General features: G+C 42.7%; 1 protein-coding gene across 5 annotated transcripts in view; it reads right to left on the bottom strand.

Annotated features, from left to right (window-relative positions):
* Positions 1–23498, bottom strand: part of COL21A1 (collagen type XXI alpha 1 chain) — a 124102-nt gene that overhangs the window by 89490 nt on the left and 11114 nt on the right. For all 5 annotated transcript variants that reach the window (XM_048496925.1, XM_048496935.1, XM_048496917.1 and 2 more), the window contains exons 2-3: positions 10355–10470; positions 1053–1604 (exon numbers count right to left, since the gene is read on the bottom strand). In XM_048496925.1, the coding sequence (XP_048352882.1) occupies positions 1053–1604; positions 10355–10442 (640 nt within the window). In that variant the 5' untranslated portion in view covers positions 10443–10470. The remainder of the gene's footprint in view (positions 1–1052; positions 1605–10354; positions 10471–23498) is intronic.

The raw sequence follows: 23498 nt of genomic DNA, 5'->3' as shown, positions 1-23498 counted from the left end.
ACATACTGATAAGAAGAAAACAGAAAGACCACAGTCTAAGAAACAAGATTAGTTTCTGATTCCAGCAAAGACTTTTCATGCTGCCATCACTCACAGACCCTCAAATGAGCAGTGAATTTATAGGACATTAAGTGACTGAATTGGTACCAAAGTACGTTGAACTGGAAGCAAGAATTCAAGCATGCTGCTCACAGAGTCAGTGTGGTATAATAGTCTGCATATGTGACTAGAATCTGAGAGACTGTGGTTCAGATCTCTGATTTGATGGACCAGTCTCACACTCTCAGCCAAATGTACCTCAAGCAGTGACTCTGAAGATAAAATAGGGAAAAGAAAACTGTGCATGCTATTTGTAGCTCCTTGGAGCATACAGAGTGAGGTAAAAGTGTACTAGACAGGCAAGCTACTTACTGGAGCTCTCTAGATTGCAACCCAATTACATGAAATGACAATGAAGTACTGAAATTAATACCTGCTCTTGTGCTGTCCTAGTAGGGCTGCACGCGCCCACACACACAAATACACACCCCAATGGAACACAATTTTGAAAATTCCCCAAGATTTTTAAAAGCACTTGGCCAGTCCCTGTGGGAACTGCTAGTCTTGGTGAGATTGCATGAAAAGTTTTGATGGGTTTATGAGGTTAATCCTGGCTTTCAAGTGCTGAGACATCTGCAAATACCAGGAAAGCACCAGTCAGCTAGATTCTTAACAGCTAGTCTAGACTTGAAAATTAGCGGATGGGGTATCTTGAATGCGTGCCTTGTTGATGGCTTTCGTTCCTGCACTTTGCATGCAAATACACACACACACCATATTCCAACCTGTATTTTGTTCTGCTTCAAAACAATATTTCCCTGGTCAGTTATATAAATAAGTTGTACTGGTCTCATCTACTGCCTTTTAATCTATGAAAAATCAAGCTACAGCCAAACGATTATACAACACAGTGCATGACACGCATAATATATATATATTAGATCCATATGCTGCAACGGTACATCACCACTTTCAGAAATGTCAGTTATGATCTGAAGAGCATCAATATTTACCTTCACAGAGTTTTTGCTTTATTACTTCTCTTATTCTGGATATTGCCATATAATCTTCAACATAGAACACATACGTTAAAGAGGGCTTGTTGGCAATTGCTCGCAATTCATCTTCTTCCGTTTCTGAACCAACTCCAATGGCAAACAAGGTGATTTTGTTTTTTCTCGCTTCAGCTGCTGCATGTTTGACTTCATCTTGTGACTTACCATCAGTGAGAACAACTGCGATTTTTGTAAGGAATCTGGGGGATTTAGCGAATAGGTGGTCAATGGCAAATTGAATTGCTCTCCCCGTTCTTGTATTTCCACCCAAGTACTGTATGGATTCCATTTCTCTGACTAAGTTTTCATTGGTGTCATGTGTTCCAAGTGGAATCTCAAGGACAGGGTAATCACTGTACTGAACTACTCCAACCTGAGTAAACTTGGGCCCTATGTCAAAGTTGCTTGTAATATTAACAAGCCATCTTTTAACAATTTCGAAGTTTTCTGGTCCGACACTGTAAGAACCATCCAAGATGAAAACCAAATCTGTTGGGGCAGTCCGACAACCTTTAAATAAGAGAGAGGGAGGGAGGGAAAGTATGTGTCAAAATGGTTTCTTTTGAAAAACAATCAAATTTAGAAATTTTCATTAGAAGGTGATTTTTTCAAACAGCCAGCCTTCAGTGCCCCGATCTCAGATTTCAAAAGTATGATAGAAAGAAAGAAAGAAAGAAAGAAAGAAAGAAAGAAAGAAAGAAAGAAAGAAAGAAAGAAAGAAAGAAAGAAAGAAAGAAAGAAAGAGAGAGAGAGAGAGAGAGAGAGAGAGAGAGAGAGAGAGAAAGAAAGAAAGAAAGAAAGAAAGAAAGAAAGAAAGAAAGAAAGAAAGAAAGAAAGAAAGAAAGAAAGACAGACAGACAGACAGACAGACAGACAGACAGACAGACAGACATAGCTCCTCCCCTCAACAAACCCTGCCCTCCTCAGGCTCCATTCCCAAAACCTGTAGGAATTTCCCAACCCAGGGCTGGCAACCCCCAGAGAAACCAATACAATTTAAGCCAAGCTTAAGTTTCACTGACATTCAGACAACCTATAACAATCACAGTGAACCGCTTTTGATTTCAACAGGACTGAAGCACAGCTAATTGGGTTCAGATCAGTATTTCTGAATGGTGGTTTTATTACCCAACTACCTTGAGCCTTTCAGTAAATTTCTGTTTAGTTAACAAAGCCCTACATCCACTGAAACGTTATGATAAAGAGCCATGTGCATCTTAAATAAAGAGCATGGGGCCATCAACAAGATTTTTGGGAAGAAGATAAAGTGAAGTTCATCAGATATGTCAGAAATCTTTACTAGATCTTGGTTACTTTTTAAGTACTTGCATAAAAGCCATTGTTTACATTATGTTTCAGCTTTCTTTGATGTAGGTTATCTATTGTGTTTTGTGTGTGTGTGTGTGTGCTCATTAGCACAGTTGCAAGAATAAATGTGAGTTGCTATTAAATATGTGTGTGTGTGTGTGTTGTCTGCTGCAAGAGGATTTCTGAACAAGGCGAACAAGTTAGCTTTTACAAACTTGGTCATACAGGCTATCTGGCTGCCCAGCAATGTCGTGCTAAAACTAACCAATAGCTAATCAGTTGACTCTCTAATTATGCAATGACCTCAACAACTATTTAACATACCAACAGTTAACTCTTTCCTGGCTTAGTTGTGTGACAAACACTTGCCAAATCCCAACATTATCTTAATGGAGAAAACATGAGACTTTATCACTTAATAAGTATTATTCATCTTGGAGAAATGAAAGAAGCAGTACACATCATTTGTGTATAATATAGGAAAGAATCTTTCAAAACCCCACAGAGTGCTTTGTGGTTTTACCAGTTCACAGGAGCGAAACCACAAGTGTTCCTTGAATGAATTAACGTTATTAGCAAATGGTCATTTCTAACCACATCTGGCTTTTTCCTAACCCCATGATGTCTAACCACATACAAGACTGTAATACTCCCTTAAATAGCCTTCATGTACCTATAAGGATTCTTCACTAATGAATCTCAATAGATAAAGTGGCAATTTGGCTATTTGCCCTAAATAAATGAGCAGACATTGCTATGATCTACAGCCCTATATATATGTTGTCTTCCCATTTTGTTTCTCAGAAGCACACACCCCTCTAAAGCATAAGCATATACTAGATTAATATAGGTACAGCATCATCACAAATCACCTTCACTGAATTTTAGATCAACAAGGAAACGATCATTAGTTTAAATCAAGTTTCCCTACTTAGAAATGCTTATGTTTACATATTACAGAATAAATGTGAATTGATTACTACTACAACAAAATAATTTACTTAATTGCAAAGTTTTTATCCCAGTAGCAAAACTTTAGATTCTGCACCTACATGCAATGTGGATTATATCTATTTAGAGATATAGGCACAGGGCTGTAGATCACAGCAATTTATTTAGGGCAAATAGTCAAATTGCCACCTTATTTATGGAGATTTATTAGTGAAGAATCCATATAGGTACATATACAGTTTTGTACTGAGGAAAAGGGGATGCTCAATCAGCAAAACCATGTAGGGAAGAATAGTTAAAAGACCTCTACCTCCAATACAACATTTTGCCGGAAAAAAATGCTGGGAAGATCTGTTCACCAACCTTCCAGATTTCCTTCTAGTTTGACCTTAAGTCACCAGAAACAAGGACTAGTAATTATTGAGCACAACACAGTTTCTGGCTGAAAGTGAATCCATGTTGTTTGGTGATGTAAACACATTGCAAAGCTTAGGCAATTAGAACTTGTCAAAATTTATTTAATCAATTTGGCAAAATTTATTTATTCAGTTCATTTACACAAAATATAGAAAACAAGAACTAGGAAGGGACAAATTATGGAAGGAATGCCAGATCACATCAGAAATGCATCAGAATATACATCAAATTAAGTGGGCTATCTAACATCCTGAAAGTTCCACTTTTTCAATCATGTTGACCAGGTAAGAGTATATTCTATATACCACATATTTTTGGAGCTGATTTATTATGCAACATAACCTTTTATCTTGAGGTCTTTTAAATAATCATTGACTAAGGTTGCCAGGTACTTCCTGACAAATAAGGGGGGCACTTACCGGCAGTAAACTTAGGCCAAGGCCTCTGGTGTCCACGATGCAGCAGTATAATTTACAGAGTGCACCAGAAGGGACATCATTGGTGATAACCAATAGCCACAGGGATAACAGAGTATCCCTGTGGCTATTGGTTATCACCAATGATGTCCCTTCTGGTGCACTCTGTAAATGGCGTCTACCGTAGAGTTTTCCCCAAATTGTTATTTGGGGAAAACTCTATGGTAGAAGCCATTTTTTACAACAGAGTGTTGCCCAAATACCAGAGTGTCCTTGCAGTCATCAGTGGTACAATGATGTCACTTCCAGTGGAAGGAATGATATTGCCACATTGCAGGTGCCACAGGCCTTGGCCTAAGTTTCTCTGCTGGCTGGCTGAATGGTGCCAGGGCATCAAAGCGGAATACCCAGTTACCAGTGGAGTCTGGCAACCCTATCACTGACATGGGACCATGGAGAAGACTTAAGGATGCATCCAAAGAAGAGTGTGAAGGAGAAGGTGGTCTATGAAAATTATAATTTTGGGGAAACAATCACTAAGGAGAGAGTAACTGCCACTGCCAGTGGAGACATTCAGATGGGGTTTCTGTCACTGTCAGTTATTACGGTCAGAAGGAAACCTGAGATCCATAGTTTGTATTGCCAGCTTTCATAATTACAATGTACAACCTACAGTTCTGGTTAGTTTTAAAATATTAAGCAGCTAGAACAAAACATCATTTTCCCCCTTATTGAGTCAACTGAGTATTGTGATAACATACCAGTCGCTAATGTGAAACACACATAGTACAAACATTATTTGTTATATAGTACAATGGTAGTCTTTTTCAGTAGTGAGAATGGCAGAAAGGGAAATAAAGGTTCAATAAAACTATGAATTATAATTAATCACTCTTTTTTCAGTACTTTTTCTCTAGAAAACCTCAATTGGCTTGCTTATTGCACTTTCCTGCTATTGGCAAAGCCCCTTTGCTATTTACTGACCCACAAAGCTGCTAAGAGGCCATGCACAAATTTCTACAGCTTAGATTAGAAGATCAAAGTCAAGTCATGCTTTAGCAGTTAAGAGTACCATACAGGCTAATGTGTTTTCCTTTCATGTGCCATCTCTCTTCTTCTTTCCTAAGTTTCTTTGATCATCGGTCCTCATGATGTTCAAATCGGGCAAACAACGGTTAGCAATATACAGGAACTGGCACAAATATTCCATTTGAAACCAAAGTTTAAAGTGGTTCATGGTAAACCCTGGTCCATCCAGTTTGGCTATCAATACCAAACTGTAATTATAGAAAAATCTACAAAAGGATGAAAGATTCATTATTCAAGAAGTACTAATCTGTGGTGGAATGTTAAATTCATTTAGTCAAAACACACACCCAGGCATTTAGCAGCAGAAGGCCATTGATTTCACATTCTGCATGTGAGCTCTCAAAGGCACCTGGTGGGCCACTGCGAGTAGCAGAATGCTGGACTAGATGGACTCTAGTCTGATCCAGCTGGCTTGTTCTTATGTTCTTGTGTTCTTAGGCTTTTTGTCTAGTTGTATTTTGGCTAGCCTATCTTAACAGCTCCAAAGGATTTCTTTCCAAGTGCTTAATATTTTTAGATTACTACTCTTATAGTAATGACTAGCAGTAAAAGCCTATTTTAGGAGGTCATAAAATGAGCTCTAGGAAGGGGGGAGCAGGGAAAATGTCAGCCAAGACCCCCCCACCCAGCATCTCCCAGGCCCCTGCCACCTGTCACAGCCCCCCACAATTCACAGAGTGCAGCTCCAGACAGACAAAGCTGCTGTGGGATCAGGAGTTTGGGGTGGGGGAGTGCTTCTTGATATATTGTTTCTTGATTCTGGTGGGCTGAGCAGGAGAGCAACTTGCCGCCCCTGTCCTGGTAGCAGGAGAATGAGGAGGGCTTGTGGAGGGGCTTGCTTGGTTTGGGGAGTGGGAGACTCAGACAGGGGAATATTGGGTGCTTCTGCTGGGGCTTGGATTTGGGGGGAAGGGTACGTGTGTGAATGAGTAGGGGTTCTGGTGGGCCAAGCAAGACTGTGGCTGCCGACCATCTGCTGGTGGCAGGGGAATGGGGAGAGCTTGTGGAGGGGCTGGCTTGGTTTTAAGAGGTGGATGGAGAGTGGTTGGGAGAATGTTGGGTGATTCCACCAAAGCCTGCAGGGGCTTGGGTTTGGTGGAGGAGTGTGTGCTGGTAAATGGGAAGGGGTTCTGATGGGCTGAGCGGGAGAGCGGCCTGCTGCCCCTGTCCTAGCAGTGTGCCTTGGATTTTTGGTGGGTGGATGATGCACAGGGGAATGGGGAGGGTGGATTGTGGAGGAGCCAGTTTGGTTGGGAAGGAGACACAAGCATAGGGATGGGGGGCTTCTGGGGGGGTCCGGGGGGCTGGGTGTTGGGGTGGGTGGAGGCTAAGCAAGGGAAGGGGGTGGTGCTGGCAGGGCTGGAGTGAAGAATGGCTTCCCGGTGCTCTCCTCATTGGGAGCATTGCTTAGAATGTGACAGATGCACTTCCAACCAATGAGCATGGATCAGCTGGGGGTTCATCAGCAGACATTCCATACCTTAGGGCAGTGATGGCGAACCTTTGGCACTCCAGATGTTATGGACTACAATTCCCATCAGCCTCTGCCAGCATGGCCAATTGGCCATGCTGGCAGGAACTGATGGGAATTGTAGTCCATAACATCTGGAGTGCCAAAGGTTCGCCACCACAGCCTTAGGGAATTATGTACAAGGATATTATACTACTGTTGCTACCTACTACTAAACGATTGTACTGATTAATGTCTCTATTTGCTTTTGTTACTGCTGATATTTTTCACAATGGATTAGTACAGTGGTGGCGAACCTATGGCACACGTGCCAGAGGTGGCACTCAGAGCCCTCTTTGTGGGCACGCACGCCATCGCCCCAGTTTGGCCACTCGGCAATGGCATAGCACCAAGGGGATGAGGAGCACACGATGCACTGGACACGCACCCCTGCGGGGGTGGCAAGGGCATTCTGGGGGTGTGACGGTGGTGTTTTGGAGAATTCCAGGAATGTTCCAGGGCAGGATGAGGGCAGACGGGGGTGTGACAGAGGTGCAGGGCACACGTGTGCCCCGGACAGAGTTTCCCCTTGCTCCGCCCCGGCACTCGGTCTCTAAAAGGTTCGCCATCATTGGATTAGTACATGATATTTTAATGCAAATAGTTAATTGGTTTTATATTGTTTTAGTCATGCTTGGTATATTGCCTTGAGAGCTTTATGGCTAAGCGAACAGGGTACAAATAACAAAATAAGGTAAAAATAATGGGAAGGAAAATGCAGAAGGACACATGGTACTCACAATGGCCAAAATATGATTTACCATGATAACACCCCCTGCTGCCAGACCTACAGAGTTACTGTGAGATTATCCATTTTCTTTCTTTGTTGTTGTTGTTCCAGATCCAAATCAACAAACAATCCCAAAGAACAACAGTATTTGCCTTAAAACTGCAACTGATCTCTCAGGTTTCCTCAGAATATATTGCTTTTCTTCCTACTTTCTATATACGCATATCCCTTCCAATGACCATAATACAAAACCATGATCCACAACCACCATTAAAATAAACATAAGATTTGGCTTCAGTATGTTAGAATTCCTGAGGGAATCCAAGACATACAACTGGCGACAGTCTTGGATTTCAATGGCTAATATAAGACAGAGCTGTTCTGCCAGGCCTATGGCTGAGGGCAGCAACAGTTTCCATCTGCTTGGCCTTCCTCCCCCCCCCCCCTTTTGAATGCTTGACAAATGAACGAGTGGGGAGGAGAACTTATTACGAATTGTATTTCCAATGTGCCAAGACATCGAATATTTAGAATTTTATTATTTCATTATTATACAAGTACTGTTGATGTCAGCCACCCTTAGCCCGTCTATGGAATGGCAGCCTAGAAATTAAATAAATATCTACTTGAACTTTGCTGAGTATGCAGGTTCAGCCTATCTTTTGTACAATGAGACTTTAGGATGAGAACTGCCCTAGACCACGAACTAGCTTGGCACAAGGAGAATCAGCAGCTCTGAACCCAGTACCTGGGCTGATAGTGGTCATCTAATTTCCAAAGGGTCACTTCAGCCTTATGCAGCTGGCAGTAGTAAGCAGCTAGTTAAACTCTGGCTGCTTTGTTGGAAGTTAACAGTGTGGGGGGGAGGGGGGTTTACACTACTGCAACTACTGGAAACCACTCAGACTCTGCATGCTCAAGATTTAGAGGCTGATGCAGTGGCAGTAACCCAAGAGGAAGCAGAAGGGGTAAACCTGGGGTGGCCCACCCAAAAGCACCCAGTCCAATACAACTTGAAAGTTTAATGTGCTGACCAGGGCAATACTCATAGATATTCAAGGGCAGTATTATTTTAACAGGGTACTCCCAATGGGATGGTCTGTGTCTTTTACTTCCTTTGAGCATTTCAATATAATGTTCAAGTGGACCTTTACGAAAAAGAAGCATCAAATAAGCTGATGCACTGGCTTTTTTCAGAAAACTGCATTTACCATATTTTAGGTGTTGTCAATCCAATCATTTTCCATAATTTTGTTTACATGTCTCCCTTTCAAATGTCGTTTTTGTTCAATTTAGTCAGTTTCATCTTGTCCACATAGGAGGCGATTCATTTCCGGGTGTGTGTGTGTCAGGGGTCACTTCAGTCATGATGTGGAGAATGATTACTCTAATTTCTACATGTGGCCTAGCTCAGTCTGCCCTGACTGGTCACTGTGACCATGGTTCTCTTTTCAAAAAACAGTTTCCATTCTTCTCCAAGATTCTCTGATCTGCACTTCAAGCTAAGCACCATTTTTATTGCATGTTATAGGATCTCTCCATTGCAAGTATGTGCATTTCCTTCAGCCTCTTTGAATTTGGGAAAGTGTGCAATCAAACTGGTATGCTTGACCATTTTACACAACAAACTGTGGTATGAGCCACCTTTCTGCAATCTGTACACACACACAAACCTAGAGACAATTCCTCAAGAAAAGAAAAGGTAGGATTTTACCCTGAAAATGGAGGAGGGTAAGGAGAAAATGGCAGAAGGGGAGACTGGGGCTCCTTCTGCATGGGCCAGTAAACATGGACTAATGATGGTATAAACCCCATTTTGGATCCCACTCCTAATGCGAGTCCACTCCATATTTCCCCCTCAACCAGGGTTTTTCAAGAATCGCACTATCTGTGATTCTTTTGTTTTAACTAGGCTTGCAGCTGCTCCCGAGCGAACAGTGGCCAGGAAGTGCTTTCAGCAGCCGTGCTTCCCTCCATTTTCCAAGGTCCTGCCTGGCAGCTGTGTAGCCACGCAGGCACACAGGGGCATTAGCATGGCTGCGTGGGTCCATGCCTGCTTACCCACATAGCTACACAGCGGAGGAGGTGAGGTTTTTTTTAAATAAAAATATGCCTCCAGATGAAGATGCCACAGCAACCCACATTGCTTCCACAGGCTCCGTCCACTGCCTGCATGGAGGCATGCGAAAGCCCCGACAGCAAGATGGGGTGCTTTATCCTGACTGCAACCCACTGTAATTTGCCTGTGCGAAAGGGCTCAGGGTGACTACATGAGAGCTTGGATAAGGGCCAGCGGTTTAGCAGGCTTGAAAAATTCAGAGGGATTCATAATGATTGCACACTTGAGAGACGCTAGCTCAGAAACAAATCAGGCAAAACATTGCTGTAAGTGTTTATGGAGAAAAAGTTAACTGGAAACATTAACTGAATCAAAACAGTTAACTGAATCAAAACAGGGGGAAACGTATGAAAGTCCATGTGCATGTGTCCGTGTGTGTGTGTGGAGATGCTGGTTGTGTCTTGAGTTGGAGTGGATCTGCTGAAAAAGACAGCCACAGACAGACTGCCTTAGCACAGTCCACCCATTTACATATGTTAGCATATTTAAATATTATGCAGCTGTTTTCTTGTGTCTTCTTTGAAAGAAGGCATAGGGAAATTGCCTTTATAAGGAATGCACATCCACATCTAGGCATATCATGACCTAACATATCAAACCACTACAATGTATGATTTGTTTAGACATAATCAGAAGAGCAGCAAGGAAAAGGAGAAAGTAGGATCTACTTTAGGAAAACTTTTTACCTAGCCATGATTACCAAATAAAGCAGATTCTTACTTGATCTTATATCACCATCATCAGCTGATATGTAATCATGAAGTAGCAATATTATAACTATCTGGAGAAAACTTGTGTTCTTTGCCATGTATTCAGTATTTCCAGCACTTCAAAATCTAGAACCAGAAGAAAAGTTATTTTAATCCAATTACATTAAACATTACAAATAAATATACTGTATCTAAACTGTTAAAGCTAGTCATACAATCAATTTGAAATCAACTCTGTCTAATCCACCTGCTTGTGTTCAATGTTTTGGTTTCTAACCGGGCAAAAGCTATCACATCAGAAAGCTTACATGAATTATTTACCAATTAAGAGTAGCCAGCCAAAATTCAACATATTAAATATGCACCTAATCTGCTGCTGTGATATATGACACCACACTCTGCGGTGCTGCACTGATGTTACCGTTGGAAGCTTCCAGTCCTGGCATATCCTAGGGATACCAAAGACTGCATGGCCTGCCCGCACGGAAATGAGACACTGCCATAACTGGTGGGAGCAGTAGAACAAGGCCATAGTAACAAGATGTATAAACTTCATGACTTCTACTGTTCATGACTATCCTAGTCACAGCACTATTAGAAATCTTTTATTTATTTTAATTATCACCTTGTTTTCTCACTGGGATTCAAAGCAGATTACAAACTAAAAACAATTCAACCAAATATAAACATTCAATAAACATTGCAATAGAATTAGTATTACAGAATTAGGAAACAAAGCAAATGGAAAATTATATTGATTGATTGTATTTCATATTTTCATAGACTGATTGTATTTCAATCCCCGAAGGGCTCTGGACGGTGTACAGAGGCAAAAAACCAACAATATACAAAATATAAAACACATTTAAAATCGGATAAAAACAGCAGCATCACAGTATCCACATTTAAAAGCGGCGTCCAGTTCCAAGGCCAGGAGGTGACTGGCAATGCTGAAGATGGTATATAGTATGGTACAGGGGGAATTAAGAGGGGGCATACCAGAAACATTGTAGAGTGTAGGTTTTAAAGTTAAAAGATAATGCAGCAAAAGAAAGACGAGTCATACAATAAACATTGCAGTAGACTGTGATCCAATTCCTTTATCACAGGGTTGGTTCCAGATTTTGTTGGGCCCTGGGCAGAGAGTTCCCACCCACTCATCTACATGCCTTCTCACAGCCTATCCCTGCAGCCAGCTGCACTAACAATAGCCCTGCTGGCTGTATATCTGGTGGCAAAGAACACACAAGTTGAGCAGGCAGGGAAATGGCATACTGGGGTGGAGGGTCAGTAGTACCACTGGGCCTCACCAGGAGCCTGGGCTGTGGCAGCTGCCTAACTTGTGTGTATTGTGATACCGGCCCTGTTTATAACACACTCCTGGACTGATCCATTATACTACAATTCTGATTTAAAAATATAAAAATTCTCTTTATAAAAATTATCTCCTGAACATTTCTGTTTTATGCATTCTGCAGAATGAGAGAAGTGAGGGAGTCTTCCTGATCTCCTCAGGCAGGCTCCTCCTCAAGGTGGGAGTCACCAGAGACAACACATACGAGCAAGCAAGTTCCAGTCTTACCCATCTGCAGGGGTGGCACCCTCAGATGAGCAAAGCAGTTATGACAGAACATATTGATAGAGGCAATTCTGTAGGTATGTGAGTCCAAGACAGTTAAGGGCTTTGGAGGTGATAGTCTTTTATCCAGTCATAGCAGCACAACTACTGCACAGTTTCACTTCGTTAGTAATCCTAGTTTTACCCAATACCTCTAGGAATTGCTGAACTGTGATTCTTAGAAACTAGCTTGAGGACCGTTCATATAGGAGGCATGTCTGGCTTTACTCTCCATGTAGATACTGTTCCTTTAGCGGAATACCGGTAGCATCGTATGAAACTTCTGAAGCACCGCAGAGAGCCCTTAAAACATGTCAAGTTTAAGTTCAACTAAGATACACAGAAATAAACAATCCCTTTCTTGACAAGAGATTTATATGGATCCTTTCTATTGTGCAAAGGTTTTTGAGTGTGGTTAAACTTAGAATTGAATGCAACATGCTTTTAACACCAAGACTATCCTGTAAACGGCCACCAATAAATCGAATTATATGACTGCCTGGAGCCAAAGATATATATGACATGATCCACATTTCATGCAGTCAGACCATGGAAAAACAGAAAAATATCAGTATACACACTGTATGAGCAATAAACCAGACTGTAAATATAACTTACCACCCTGTATCATTTTTCTAAGACCATCTCCTTCAAAAATACTAAAAAATATAACATATTGCACTAATTGGGTGACCAACTCTAAGGCAGTAGCTGGAGATGACCTGGGATAACAACTGATCTCCAGGTGACAGAGATCAGATCACCTGCTTTGGAATGTGGATTCTATGACATTATACCTCACTAGCGGGGCCCGGCCACGCGTTGCTGTGGCTTATTGTGGTGAAATGAGAAAGGAACAGTAGCAGCAAATCAATTGCACAGGCCAGCAGTACCTGCTCATGCAAACACGCAGCCTGATACTGTGCGATGTCATTGATGTGTGTGTCCGCATTCCTTGGGGGGAAATGGAAAGGCACCCCTCCCACACATCTAGGCTGGCTGGTCATGATCCTTTACCTGGGAGTATGTTTGGTTGGTGGCAATGGGTGTCGCTTCTGAAGAAACCCTCTGAGGGGCGCGACACAGCCATTCAAAGTATGTCATGGTTGCTGTACCGAGCTTACTCCTGAGTAATGCGTGCCTGGTTTTCTTAACTGTAACCACAGTATTCAGGGAATCTAGGGTGCCTGGCCCCTCCCTCCCGTCCCTTGCATGTCGCCCCTCACTCTCTTCCCTCCCTCACTTCTCTTCCCTTGCATGCCACCCCTCCCCCTCCCTCCCTTCCCTCTCCCTCTACTAGGGTGGGTGGGTCATCTCTAGATGCTGGGTCCCCTGCCTCCCCTCCCTTGCATGCCACCCCTCACTCTCTCCCACTTCGCTTCCCTTGCATACCTCCCCCTCCGTCCCTTTCCTCTCCCTCCCTCTCTTCCCTTGCATGCCACCCCTCCCTCTCCCTCCCTTCCCTCTCCCTCATGTGTACGTGTGTGTATGTGTTTCACTTCCACTTGAGTTACTGCCTATGTACTGTTTGCACTGCTCATATCTGGCCATCTGAGTGAACATTCTAAGCTGCACAAACATTTTAAGGGTGACAGTTACATACAGGCAGCTGCATGACCTTCACCATGGAGTGCCAGGAAAAAGGTGTTTTACCTGAACCAGGTGTGAAATTTCAGGTATGTGAACATCTAAAAACACCCTCAACTGGCTGACTATAGTGGCTGGGAATTTCCAGAGGAATTGGCCCAGCAGTTACTGAGTTATACTACCACTAACAAAAACACTGTTAGCTTTATATATATATAGATTGAAGTCCCTCTCCTCCCCAAGCCCCACCCTCCTCATGTTCCACCACCACCACCCCATCTTTTGATATTTCCCAACCTGGAGCTGGCAGTCAGCAGTCTGCTGACCATGCAGAAGTTCCACACTGCAGGTTTAAGATTAGGATCCAAGAAAACACAGCTTTGAGTCAGATCCAATTCTGAACTTGAGTTCAACTTCAGTTGCATTCAGATGCCACAGGAAAATACAGTTAGGAAAAGTAGGCATATGTTTGTGTGACATCTGCCAGAGCTTAAGACCGGGGGGTGAGGGGAACCACCGCAAGCAAATTTATACATCACAGGGAGCCAGAGTTAATACATCATACATTTTCTGGTGTCAAAAGGAGGGAAAAGAGCAAGGCAAAAGTGTAAGCCTCACATCAAGCCACCTTGAATCAGAGGCCACTAACATTTTCAATACTGAAAGCTACATCTGAATAATGAAAAGTACTATTCTCCCTCACACACGCTACCACGTTTGGTTCTGTCCTAGAAACAGAACATGAACTTGGAAGAGCACCAGAAATAAAATAGCACAGAGAGAAAAAATCAAGAGAAGAAAAAAAGCTTTTTTGAAAGACAGACAGAAAGATCAGAGCAAATTTCCTCACAAACTTTCCCTGGCTCTTCTAAGGGATGTGTGAGTTACTCTGAAGCATCCATCACACTGCCAGGAGCTTGCAAACTACCTGTTGAAGACCCCTGCTTTGGATGGCTCAAAGCCTGTTACACTAGCAGCATTCCAATGACCTGTTATGAAACTACTCAAATGCTACAAAAACCCAGAAACTGCTATCAACGATGTGCCAAGTTTTCATCTGGCAAACGCAGACCGCTTGAGAGGCACAGGTACATGGAAATAAATAATCTTTTCCTTTACCGAGAACAGCCAAGGGAGTAAAAAATTCTAAATGTCAGGGATTTGCCATATGATACTATACAGTCATCCATCCAGCAGAATTAACTACACCAGCAAGGCTGCACCAATCAGTACAGAGGAGAAGGGAAACACAGAAGTTTTCAAGAACCATTTAACAACTCTCAGTTGCACAAACACCAGTAGAACAGGTGCAAGGATATTGAGAACACTGTGGGCCAAATAACAATTTTATGAAGCACTGGAGGGGAGAGTGGAATTTAAGAGGAAAAGAAACTTTGCCATTGTTGTACAGTGTGCAGCTTGCACATCTAGGCTAAAACCCTCCACACCAACTGATAATTTAATCCCCATGGGATTCAATCCAATTATTTGTGAGGCAAGTTGCAGCCTTATGGCTGGACCCCACACCACTAGTAGAGTAAAGCTTGCGGATCAGGACTTTCCCATCTCTCCTGCTGCAGCTCACTAATCAGGAACGAGACAAACAAGAATAGGAATCTGCAGCAGAAAGGGGGAACGAACAATAACTACCTCTTTTCCTCTCCTGCCAATGGGAAGTGCCATTCTTCTGCATAACTGCTGGCATATTGAGGCAATGGCATTTCAGGTCCCAATTCTTAGAACTCCCCAGTTAGGGAGTGTAAATGACTGCATTTTTTTCCCTTGTATATCAAATTACCTTAGCTTTTCAATAGTCATGATGCATGTTTATACAATTCAATGGATGTTCATCTTTGTCCAACTTTTTAAAGATTTTCTCTATAAACAAACTTTCAGATATTTTTACTGCTGACTTGGAATATAAAGTGAGAAGTTAGTAAAAACAAAGACTACAACTGCAACATTCATTTCCACAAATGAAGTTCATGCTATTTATGTAACATGAAATTACCTCAAGGATATACCTTTAACATTTATAAGAAAGACAGGCATTGTTTTTAACATACTTTTACTGCCAAATTTTGGGCATGCTACTAAAGTTCTGAACAAATAAGCCAGGGGTCCCCAACCTTTTGGAGCCTGTGGGCAACTCTGGATTTCTGACACACCACACCAGAGTACAGTCACAAAATGCCTGCGGTAGCCTTATCTTCAGTCACACTGTGAAAACCCTTGCGATGTGATGGCAGCTGCTGCCAAAGTATCATTTTAAAGTATCTATATAGCCAATCAAATTTATAATGGCCAGTAGCTCAACTGGCTCCACTCACTTTCTAAAAACGTAGTAGCAAGCACCACGAAAGGTGTTAGTGAAAACCATGGCGCACACAAACACCACATCTCTGATCTAAACTTTCAGGAACTGAAACCTCAAAGGCTACAGCAGCAGCACATTTCCACAAAACATGTGAAGGCATCATAATCAACTATACATCACTGGGATGCGGTCTACAGAAGCTGCCTTCATTAGGCCAGAATGGAACACTGCCATCCATTCATTGACTAGGGTTATCATCATATCCCCCAAATTTTAAGCCTAACAAAACTGGTAACTAGTTTGTTTCCAAGCCCAATCCACAGGGCTGATTCTGGCCTATAAAACTGTTCATGGCCTGGGACACTTAAAGACTTCCCCTTCCCATTTTGTCCTACTAGATAAAGAAATTACCATCACAGGCTCTCCTCTTTATATGTGATGGCTGGGCCAATTTTTATTTCCTGGTCAAGAGGGCTGCTCAGGAACTGTAGACTTAGACATATTAAGGGACTGATCCAGGGTAAACCAACAATCGGTACTGTGGTCATTATCGCACAGCACAATTACACCGGGATAGATCCAAGATAGTACATACTGGGGCTATTTTATCTTGGTTTCTGCCTCTGCACGGCTCCCAGCTTTTTCCCAGGATCCGAGACAGGACCAGGAGGTAATACTTCAATTTGTTTCACATCTCCCGGGTCTTTTGTATTTAACCCGGTTGACAAAAGACAGAGGGAATGGCTCCCCCCCCTCCAGCTTTCCCCTTCCTTCACGATCCACACCTTGCCGGCTCCTAAGACAGAGGGAATGCCCCCCCCCCCAGCTTTCACCTTCCTACACAATTCACGCCTCGCTGGCTCCAAAGACAGAGGGAATGGCTCTACCCCCTCCCAAATGTCCTCTTCCTACACGATTCACACCTCACCAGCTCCAAAGACAGAGGGAACAGCTCTCCCCCACCTCTACTTTCCCCTTCCTACACGATCCACACCTCACCAGTTCCAAAGATGGAGAGAATGGCTGTTCCCCCCCCCCCCGCAGCTTTCCCCTTCCTACACGATCCACGCCTCGCCAGCAGATGGAACAGCTTCCCCCACCCCCAAGCAGGAAAGTGGCGAGGCAGGAAAAATATACTGGATCTGCTCCTGTGGTGTTTGCACGGTAGTGGGGTCACCCCGGGAACTTTTAAAAGAACCGCCAAATTGGAAATTTTCCATATAGCGGGGTAAGGGAAATATTGTGGGGCAGCACCAAGGCAGGCCCGCATTAGCACCAGAAGCCGTGCAGAATTCACAATTGAACTGGGATATTTTTCTCGCTCATCCCAGAATATTTTGACCGTGTGGAAATGGCCATGTCACCCTCCTATACATTCCCATCAGTCTGGCAACTGCATCTCACTGATTCACCAGCAAAAGGTCATATTTAATAAATGCCAGTGGTCAGTAAATCTAATTATAATTATTGAGATGTCTGGGTTGTCTCACTGAAGTTACCCAATGAACCTGGAGAGGGCAGCTTTGGTTTCTTCTCTCCACCTCTGGATGTACACAGACATTTTCTTTGAACAAAAAAAATTAGTTGAAAAGCAACATTCAACTTAGCCCTTTGATGATGAACAAGATTTCCAGGGTATACCGGTAATATTTCAAGGTTCAAAGATCCCTTCATCAGATATGTTAGTCTTTGGGATGCCACTGGACTTTGCTCTTCTACTGCAGACAACCACATGAAACAATTAGCTTACTGCCTCACCCACAAGAGAGTTAAAAGGCTTTGTTTGTTTGCTTGGCAAGTAAAATGTTGTAAAAGAGAATCTCTTTTCACAATGGAGCTGGGTTCCCTAAAACACTCACCCAGCGTCAGAACAGACAGTCTGCTTCTCCTGGTAAGAGAAAACTCTGTTTGGGTTCTGCCATTGGGCTAGGTCCAGCTGTATGGCGCCAGTTGCAAGCCCAGTTGCACAGTGGGGAACCTGCAAGAACTTGGGGGAGGCACCTTATTTTCCCCTTGTCACTGACTGCTCAATGTTTGGAAATGCAGTCAAATGCAGTCACAAACAGAGTGCGAGGGGGGGGGGATTCCATAGGCACTGAACAGTACTCTGGGTAATGTGACCTGTGCTCTGATTTGTGGAGCAACCAGCTGACTAACAGATGGAGGAGGTATTTCTCTCAGAGGGAAAAGGCTGAAGGGCTTTTGGATTTGGATTTCTGCATGTTAACACTGTCCCCTAACTGTGCGCAAATTTACCCCGAAAGTATTTCAGTCAATTTGTATGTGGTATGTGGTGTGTCAGTGTATGCTGAGAGCAGAAATACAGACACAAGAATTGGAGGTTTATTTGTTAGTCAAGACAAAAGTGGAATATTAAAGGGAGATCTATTGTTGAAGAGTGACTTTCCACAGTGACCATAAATAAAAGGTGAGGGGGGTGTATATCTTCTGGGAGATAGAAGAATTCCTAAGCCAGTTAGAAAGGGAATTATACTCAGAGGAGGATTCCTGTCTGTTGTGTTAGTGATGTGCTTAAGTTACCTTACTGTAGAGTGCGTGTCTAACAGTGGAGAGACTGTGTGTACTGAGAGAAAGGGTATCAACCTGTTAGAACCCAGAGTCTTTTTGAATCCATAAGTCAATAACATCGAAGAGTAACTCAAGACAAAACTGCACCTTCATATGAAATATAACATCTAAGAAGCTGAGAAACCTAGAAAGGTTGATGAAATCCTGTGTCTGTAACAGAAAATTAAGATTGTACATTGTTTACTCCTGCCTGATTTCCAACTGCTGGTTTTCTTCATAATTCCACCTTTGTTTTTTCAATAAATTTTCTTTTTAATTTTTTTGAACCTGCCTCAGTTCCCAGTGCATTTTTAAGAGAATTGGTTTGAAAAGAAAAGTCATTCTACACCTTATGGTGGGACCAGGAGAACTATAGCCTGAAAGCATCACATACTACCAGAAAGGTTACTCAATCCTGAAGGACCCAAAAAGGAAAAGGTGGGAAAATATGATCAACAGTGAAAAGGTGTAGAGTGGCAACAGGGCTGCCACACCCCTGTATCCCCATTCCCACACTGTTACTTCTTTTTCCTCCTTCTAGCAACCCCCATATCCTCACCATTCCTTGTTTCCTTTTCTCCTTCCTACCCACTAGCTTTTTATCCACCTACTTCATTTATACACCACCTTTCTCTACAATGGGGACCCAAAGCAACTTACAGGATTTTCTTCTCTCCACAACAACCCTGCAAGATAGATTAGGTTAAGAGAGATAATGATGGGCAACCAATATTGCTGTGGTTGCCCAGCAATAGCCACTGACGACTTTGGTTGTTGTTTTGGGTTTTCTGGGCTGTGTGACCGTGGTTTGGTAGATCTTTTTCCTAATGTTTCACCTGCATCTGTGGCTGGCATCTTCAGAGATGGATCACAGAGAGAAGTCTGATACACACTGTATCCAGTGAGAAGGGAATGTTTAGTGGGGTATATATTGTCCATGTCCCAGGGTGGGGAACCAATCAGTAAGTGTTTGGGTGGAGCTTGCTATGCAAAGGGCTGGTTGACTGCACTATATTGCGGGAGGGGTTTTCAGTCCATTTACATTCGTATTCGCATTTGCATTCCCTGCAGCAACAACAGTATTAGTGAATGCAAATCCTGTATCTGGGTGGAGTCCATTGTCCATGAACCTAGCATGCCTTTGGCCTTTGGTTCTGGTGTTTTTAAGTACTGGCAGCCAAATTTTGTTAATTCTGTTGAAGTTGTCTTGGTGTTTGTGGATTTCAATGACCTCCCTGTGTAGTCTGACATAATAACTGTCCAAGTTGTCCAGAATTTCAGTGTTTTCAAATAAAATGTTATGTCCAGTTTAGTTTAGAGCATGTTCTGCTACTGCAGATTTTTCAGGATGGTTAAGCTGACAGTGTCTTTCATGCTCCTTAATATGACTCTGAATGCTGCGTTTTGTAATGCAAGACTCCTGCATGAATTAGATCTCTCTGGTCCTTTGCTGAGCATAGCATCTGCTGTATTTTTCTGGTAGGTTTGAAGTTTGTTTGTAGGTTACGTTTTTTCATCAGTTTATTTATTTGATCTGTAATTTCCTTGATGTATGGTAAAATATCTTTCCTGTGGTGGGCTGTTTCTCCTCTGGGTTTCTCTTGGTCTTAAAGCTCTTCTGATTTCTGTTGTGGAGTAGCCATTAGCCTGCAGAGCCCAGTCTAGATGATTGATTTCATCAGGGAGGAGGTGAGGTTCACAAATTGGGCCACGCAGTATAACACACACAGACCAGTATCTACATAAAAACTCCAACAACCACCCACAACAATAAAAGAGGGGGGTATAATGCTACGCTCAGCAAAGGACAAGAGAGACCCCCTCATTTCTGCAGGAGTCTATCGTGTACCCTGCAGCTGTGGAAAAACATGGACAAAGATCTAAACGAACTAATGGAATAACATACTGCAAATGCTCCAGTTATGGGACCAATTTTAGAAATTCCCTCCTACTGAAACTAGAATTCAGAAGTAGTGGAACTCACCACAGAAAGAACTTAAAAAAACAATAACGGAATAGACAAAAACTACTCATCCCAGTGGCCAGCAGGCATTAGAGAGCCCTCCCATGGTGAGATACACATATGCATTACTGTAGTGGGGTGGTGAACAATCAGCTATGAACAAGAATGCCTTCAGTTCAAGTCTCACTTCAAGGATGGATGTGGCCTTAGGAAAGCTTAAATCTATTTTGCCAAATGTGTCATGAGCACAACTGTTGTAAGCAGCATGCTTTGAATATTGAAACACTATATAAATACTATCATAAAGATGCCCAACACAGGGCCTCAGCTTTTGATGCTAGTGGATTTTGTTTTGCTACAACAAGGTGACAACGAGCAACACCAGAATATGCCCTGGACTTCCTTTCACTTTTCATGATAGAAGCATTTCAAAAGTGGACTGGGAATAGAAATGAGAAAACAACTTATTTTGGATGAATTAGTAATTGATAGACTTATCATGCACGAACAAACAGCTGTTGCTGCTGTAAGCCGATAAGGATGGAACGGGTGGAAAATGAGGCTTTTACAGCAACAGCCTCCAAACTCTAGAACGTTCTTTTTTAGAAACAGATAAAATATCTCCCTCCATAGCCACGTGGCTGGTTTTTATGATTTGGCAGTAGCATTCCCATAGAAAGAAAGGTTGATTGGGAGGCTAGACTCTATGGCCGTGATGGCGAACCTTTGGGACTCCAGATGTTATGGACTACAATTCCCATCAGCCCCTGCCAGCATGGTCAATTGGCCATGCTGGCAGGGGCTAGTGGGAATTGTAGTCCATAACATCTGGGGGGCTAAAGGTTCGCCACCACTGCTCTATGGCATTATACCCTGCTGAGCTCCTCCTCTTCCCCAAACTTACTCTCTGCCTCCAAAATCTCCAGGAACTTCCTAGGGCAGAGCTGGCAACCTTAGTAGTAGTTTTTACACTTAAAACTAAAGAAAGCATCAAGAATGGATGTGATGCTGCTGAAAATGTCTTTTAAAAAAGAAAAAAGTATTGTAACAGATTAAGTTTTTATTTGCAATATGGTTCAAAGAAGGCCACGGAGCCCGCAGACTACTTGTCTACCACAAAGGAGCTTTGTATTGAACTCCAATGTTGGAAACAACATGGAAAGTCTTGGTTCGGAACGTCTCAGTTCAGAAAGTCAGTTTGTTCTGCTAAGAGACATCAACTCTTGTATTTGACCCATTTTAAGATTACTTTGTGCCAGATGAAACCGATAACTAGTAATTCGGATGGCAAGGGCAGGAAGCCACAGCATAGGAGACCCAGGCATGACTTACTGGAAAACGAATTATGCACCGTGCCAGAATCCTGTCTAGGATGCTGGCTATAACCTTGACTAAATAAATGTCTGTCTGAGAACCAGGAACAAATCAAAATAGATAATATTCTTTTCTTTATCAAGGGTCATAGGATTTTCCTTCATAAACTAATCCAAGAAAAACTTTTAATCAATGTAGGAGGGAGCCGACATTCAAGATTCTTCCAAAAGAACTGATATGTCCCACTGCATGGTTTTAAGTAAGTTGCCCACTGCATGGTTTTAAGTAAGAGACACATTTGAAAGTTACTTAAAATTTGTATGTGTCAAAAACAGCAAATTAATTGTTTTGCCATAATAAAATGTTAAAAAATAGCTTCTTATACATGGGCAGTCCAATTTTTTTTGGGGGGGGGGGGAGAGCGCACAGCCTCAAGAAGCCGCATTTGCCCACCCTGTCGGCCTAAGTTGCACCTATGAGACAGGGAGGGCAAACAATGTGGTAGGTGGATACCATAGAGCTGTGCAGCATCTGGCCAAGAAGATACCAGAATGGCTAATGACAAGCTAAGAGCTTCCACTGGACTTTCAGGCTGGGAACACCCCTAGCACAGGCCTCAAATTTACACCACCCTTTCCTAAGCAGCCAGGAATTCTCCAGATTTTGCTGCCTTCCCGCACTGCCTAAAAAGCCCTCTGGAGGCACTGTGGCAGCATCACAGTGATGGCAGCCCTAGATGCTGTGGTCTCTTAGGGTTTGACTGTAAGTCTCAGGCTCAATCTCTATGGCATCTGCAGTTGTTAGTTTGGTTTTTTAAAAAACATTGTGGGGCTAAGAAAGCTCTGCCTGCAGCCTTGGACAGTCATTACACTAGACAATACTAGGTTATATGTATCAGTACTCTAACTTTATATAGTTTTGTGTTGCTGTACTGCAGGGAAGGAGCCGCGTGATGCAGTGGTTAAGTGCTTGCACTGCCACTCACACAGTCAGGAGTTTGAGCCCCCTGTGGGTCAGATATCCTGGCACCTGGCTCATGGTCAACTCAGCCAGCCAGCCATTCCTTGGTCAGTAAATGAGTACCTAGCACAGTGGTGGCGAACCTTTGGCACTCCAGATGTTATGGACTACAATTCCCATCAGCCCCTTCCAGCATGGCCAATTGGCCATGCTGGCAGGGGCTGATGGGAATTGTAGTCCATAACATCTGGAGTGCCAAAGGTTCGCCACCACGGACCTAGCACATAGCTAGGGGGTAAAAAATAGCTGGGGAAAGCAATGGCGAACTACCCCACAAAAACGGCTTGCCTATGAAATCACTGCTTGCAGTGGTATCCCAGGATCGAACACGACTGAAGGGGAAACTTCACCTTTACTGCAAGGAACATAACATAGATAGCTTGAGGAAAGGACTTGAGTAGATGGCATATTAAAAAGTTTTTTAAAAGAATGTGAAAGTCTAACTAGTTTGCTCACTTTCAGAACTTTTTCCATTTTCACAGTTATTTAAATAAACTCCCCTGACACAATGGGTTCTTTGCCTCCTTCAATTCACACCTAGTGACATATCAGGTAAAAAGAAATTAGGTATACAAATGCATAACTGACACTATATAATAGTAGAGATTATAATGAAATAATGGATGAGTGTTTATCCAACAGAACCAGGGGAATGCCTGCATGAATGGTAATGTTGGTTCCCCCAAGTTTGTAGAAATCTTCTTCTCTTGCATTACCCCAGTCTACAGATTTAACAATCTGCAGATAGATCTGTATTCAGAATTAGA

This window comes from Sphaerodactylus townsendi, linkage group LG01 (assembly GCF_021028975.2).
Source record: "Sphaerodactylus townsendi isolate TG3544 linkage group LG01, MPM_Stown_v2.3, whole genome shotgun sequence".
NCBI lineage: Eukaryota > Metazoa > Chordata > Lepidosauria > Squamata > Sphaerodactylidae > Sphaerodactylus > Sphaerodactylus townsendi.
The sequence above is the reverse complement of the archived record's forward strand: the minus strand, read 5'-3'. Positions and strand labels throughout refer to the sequence as shown.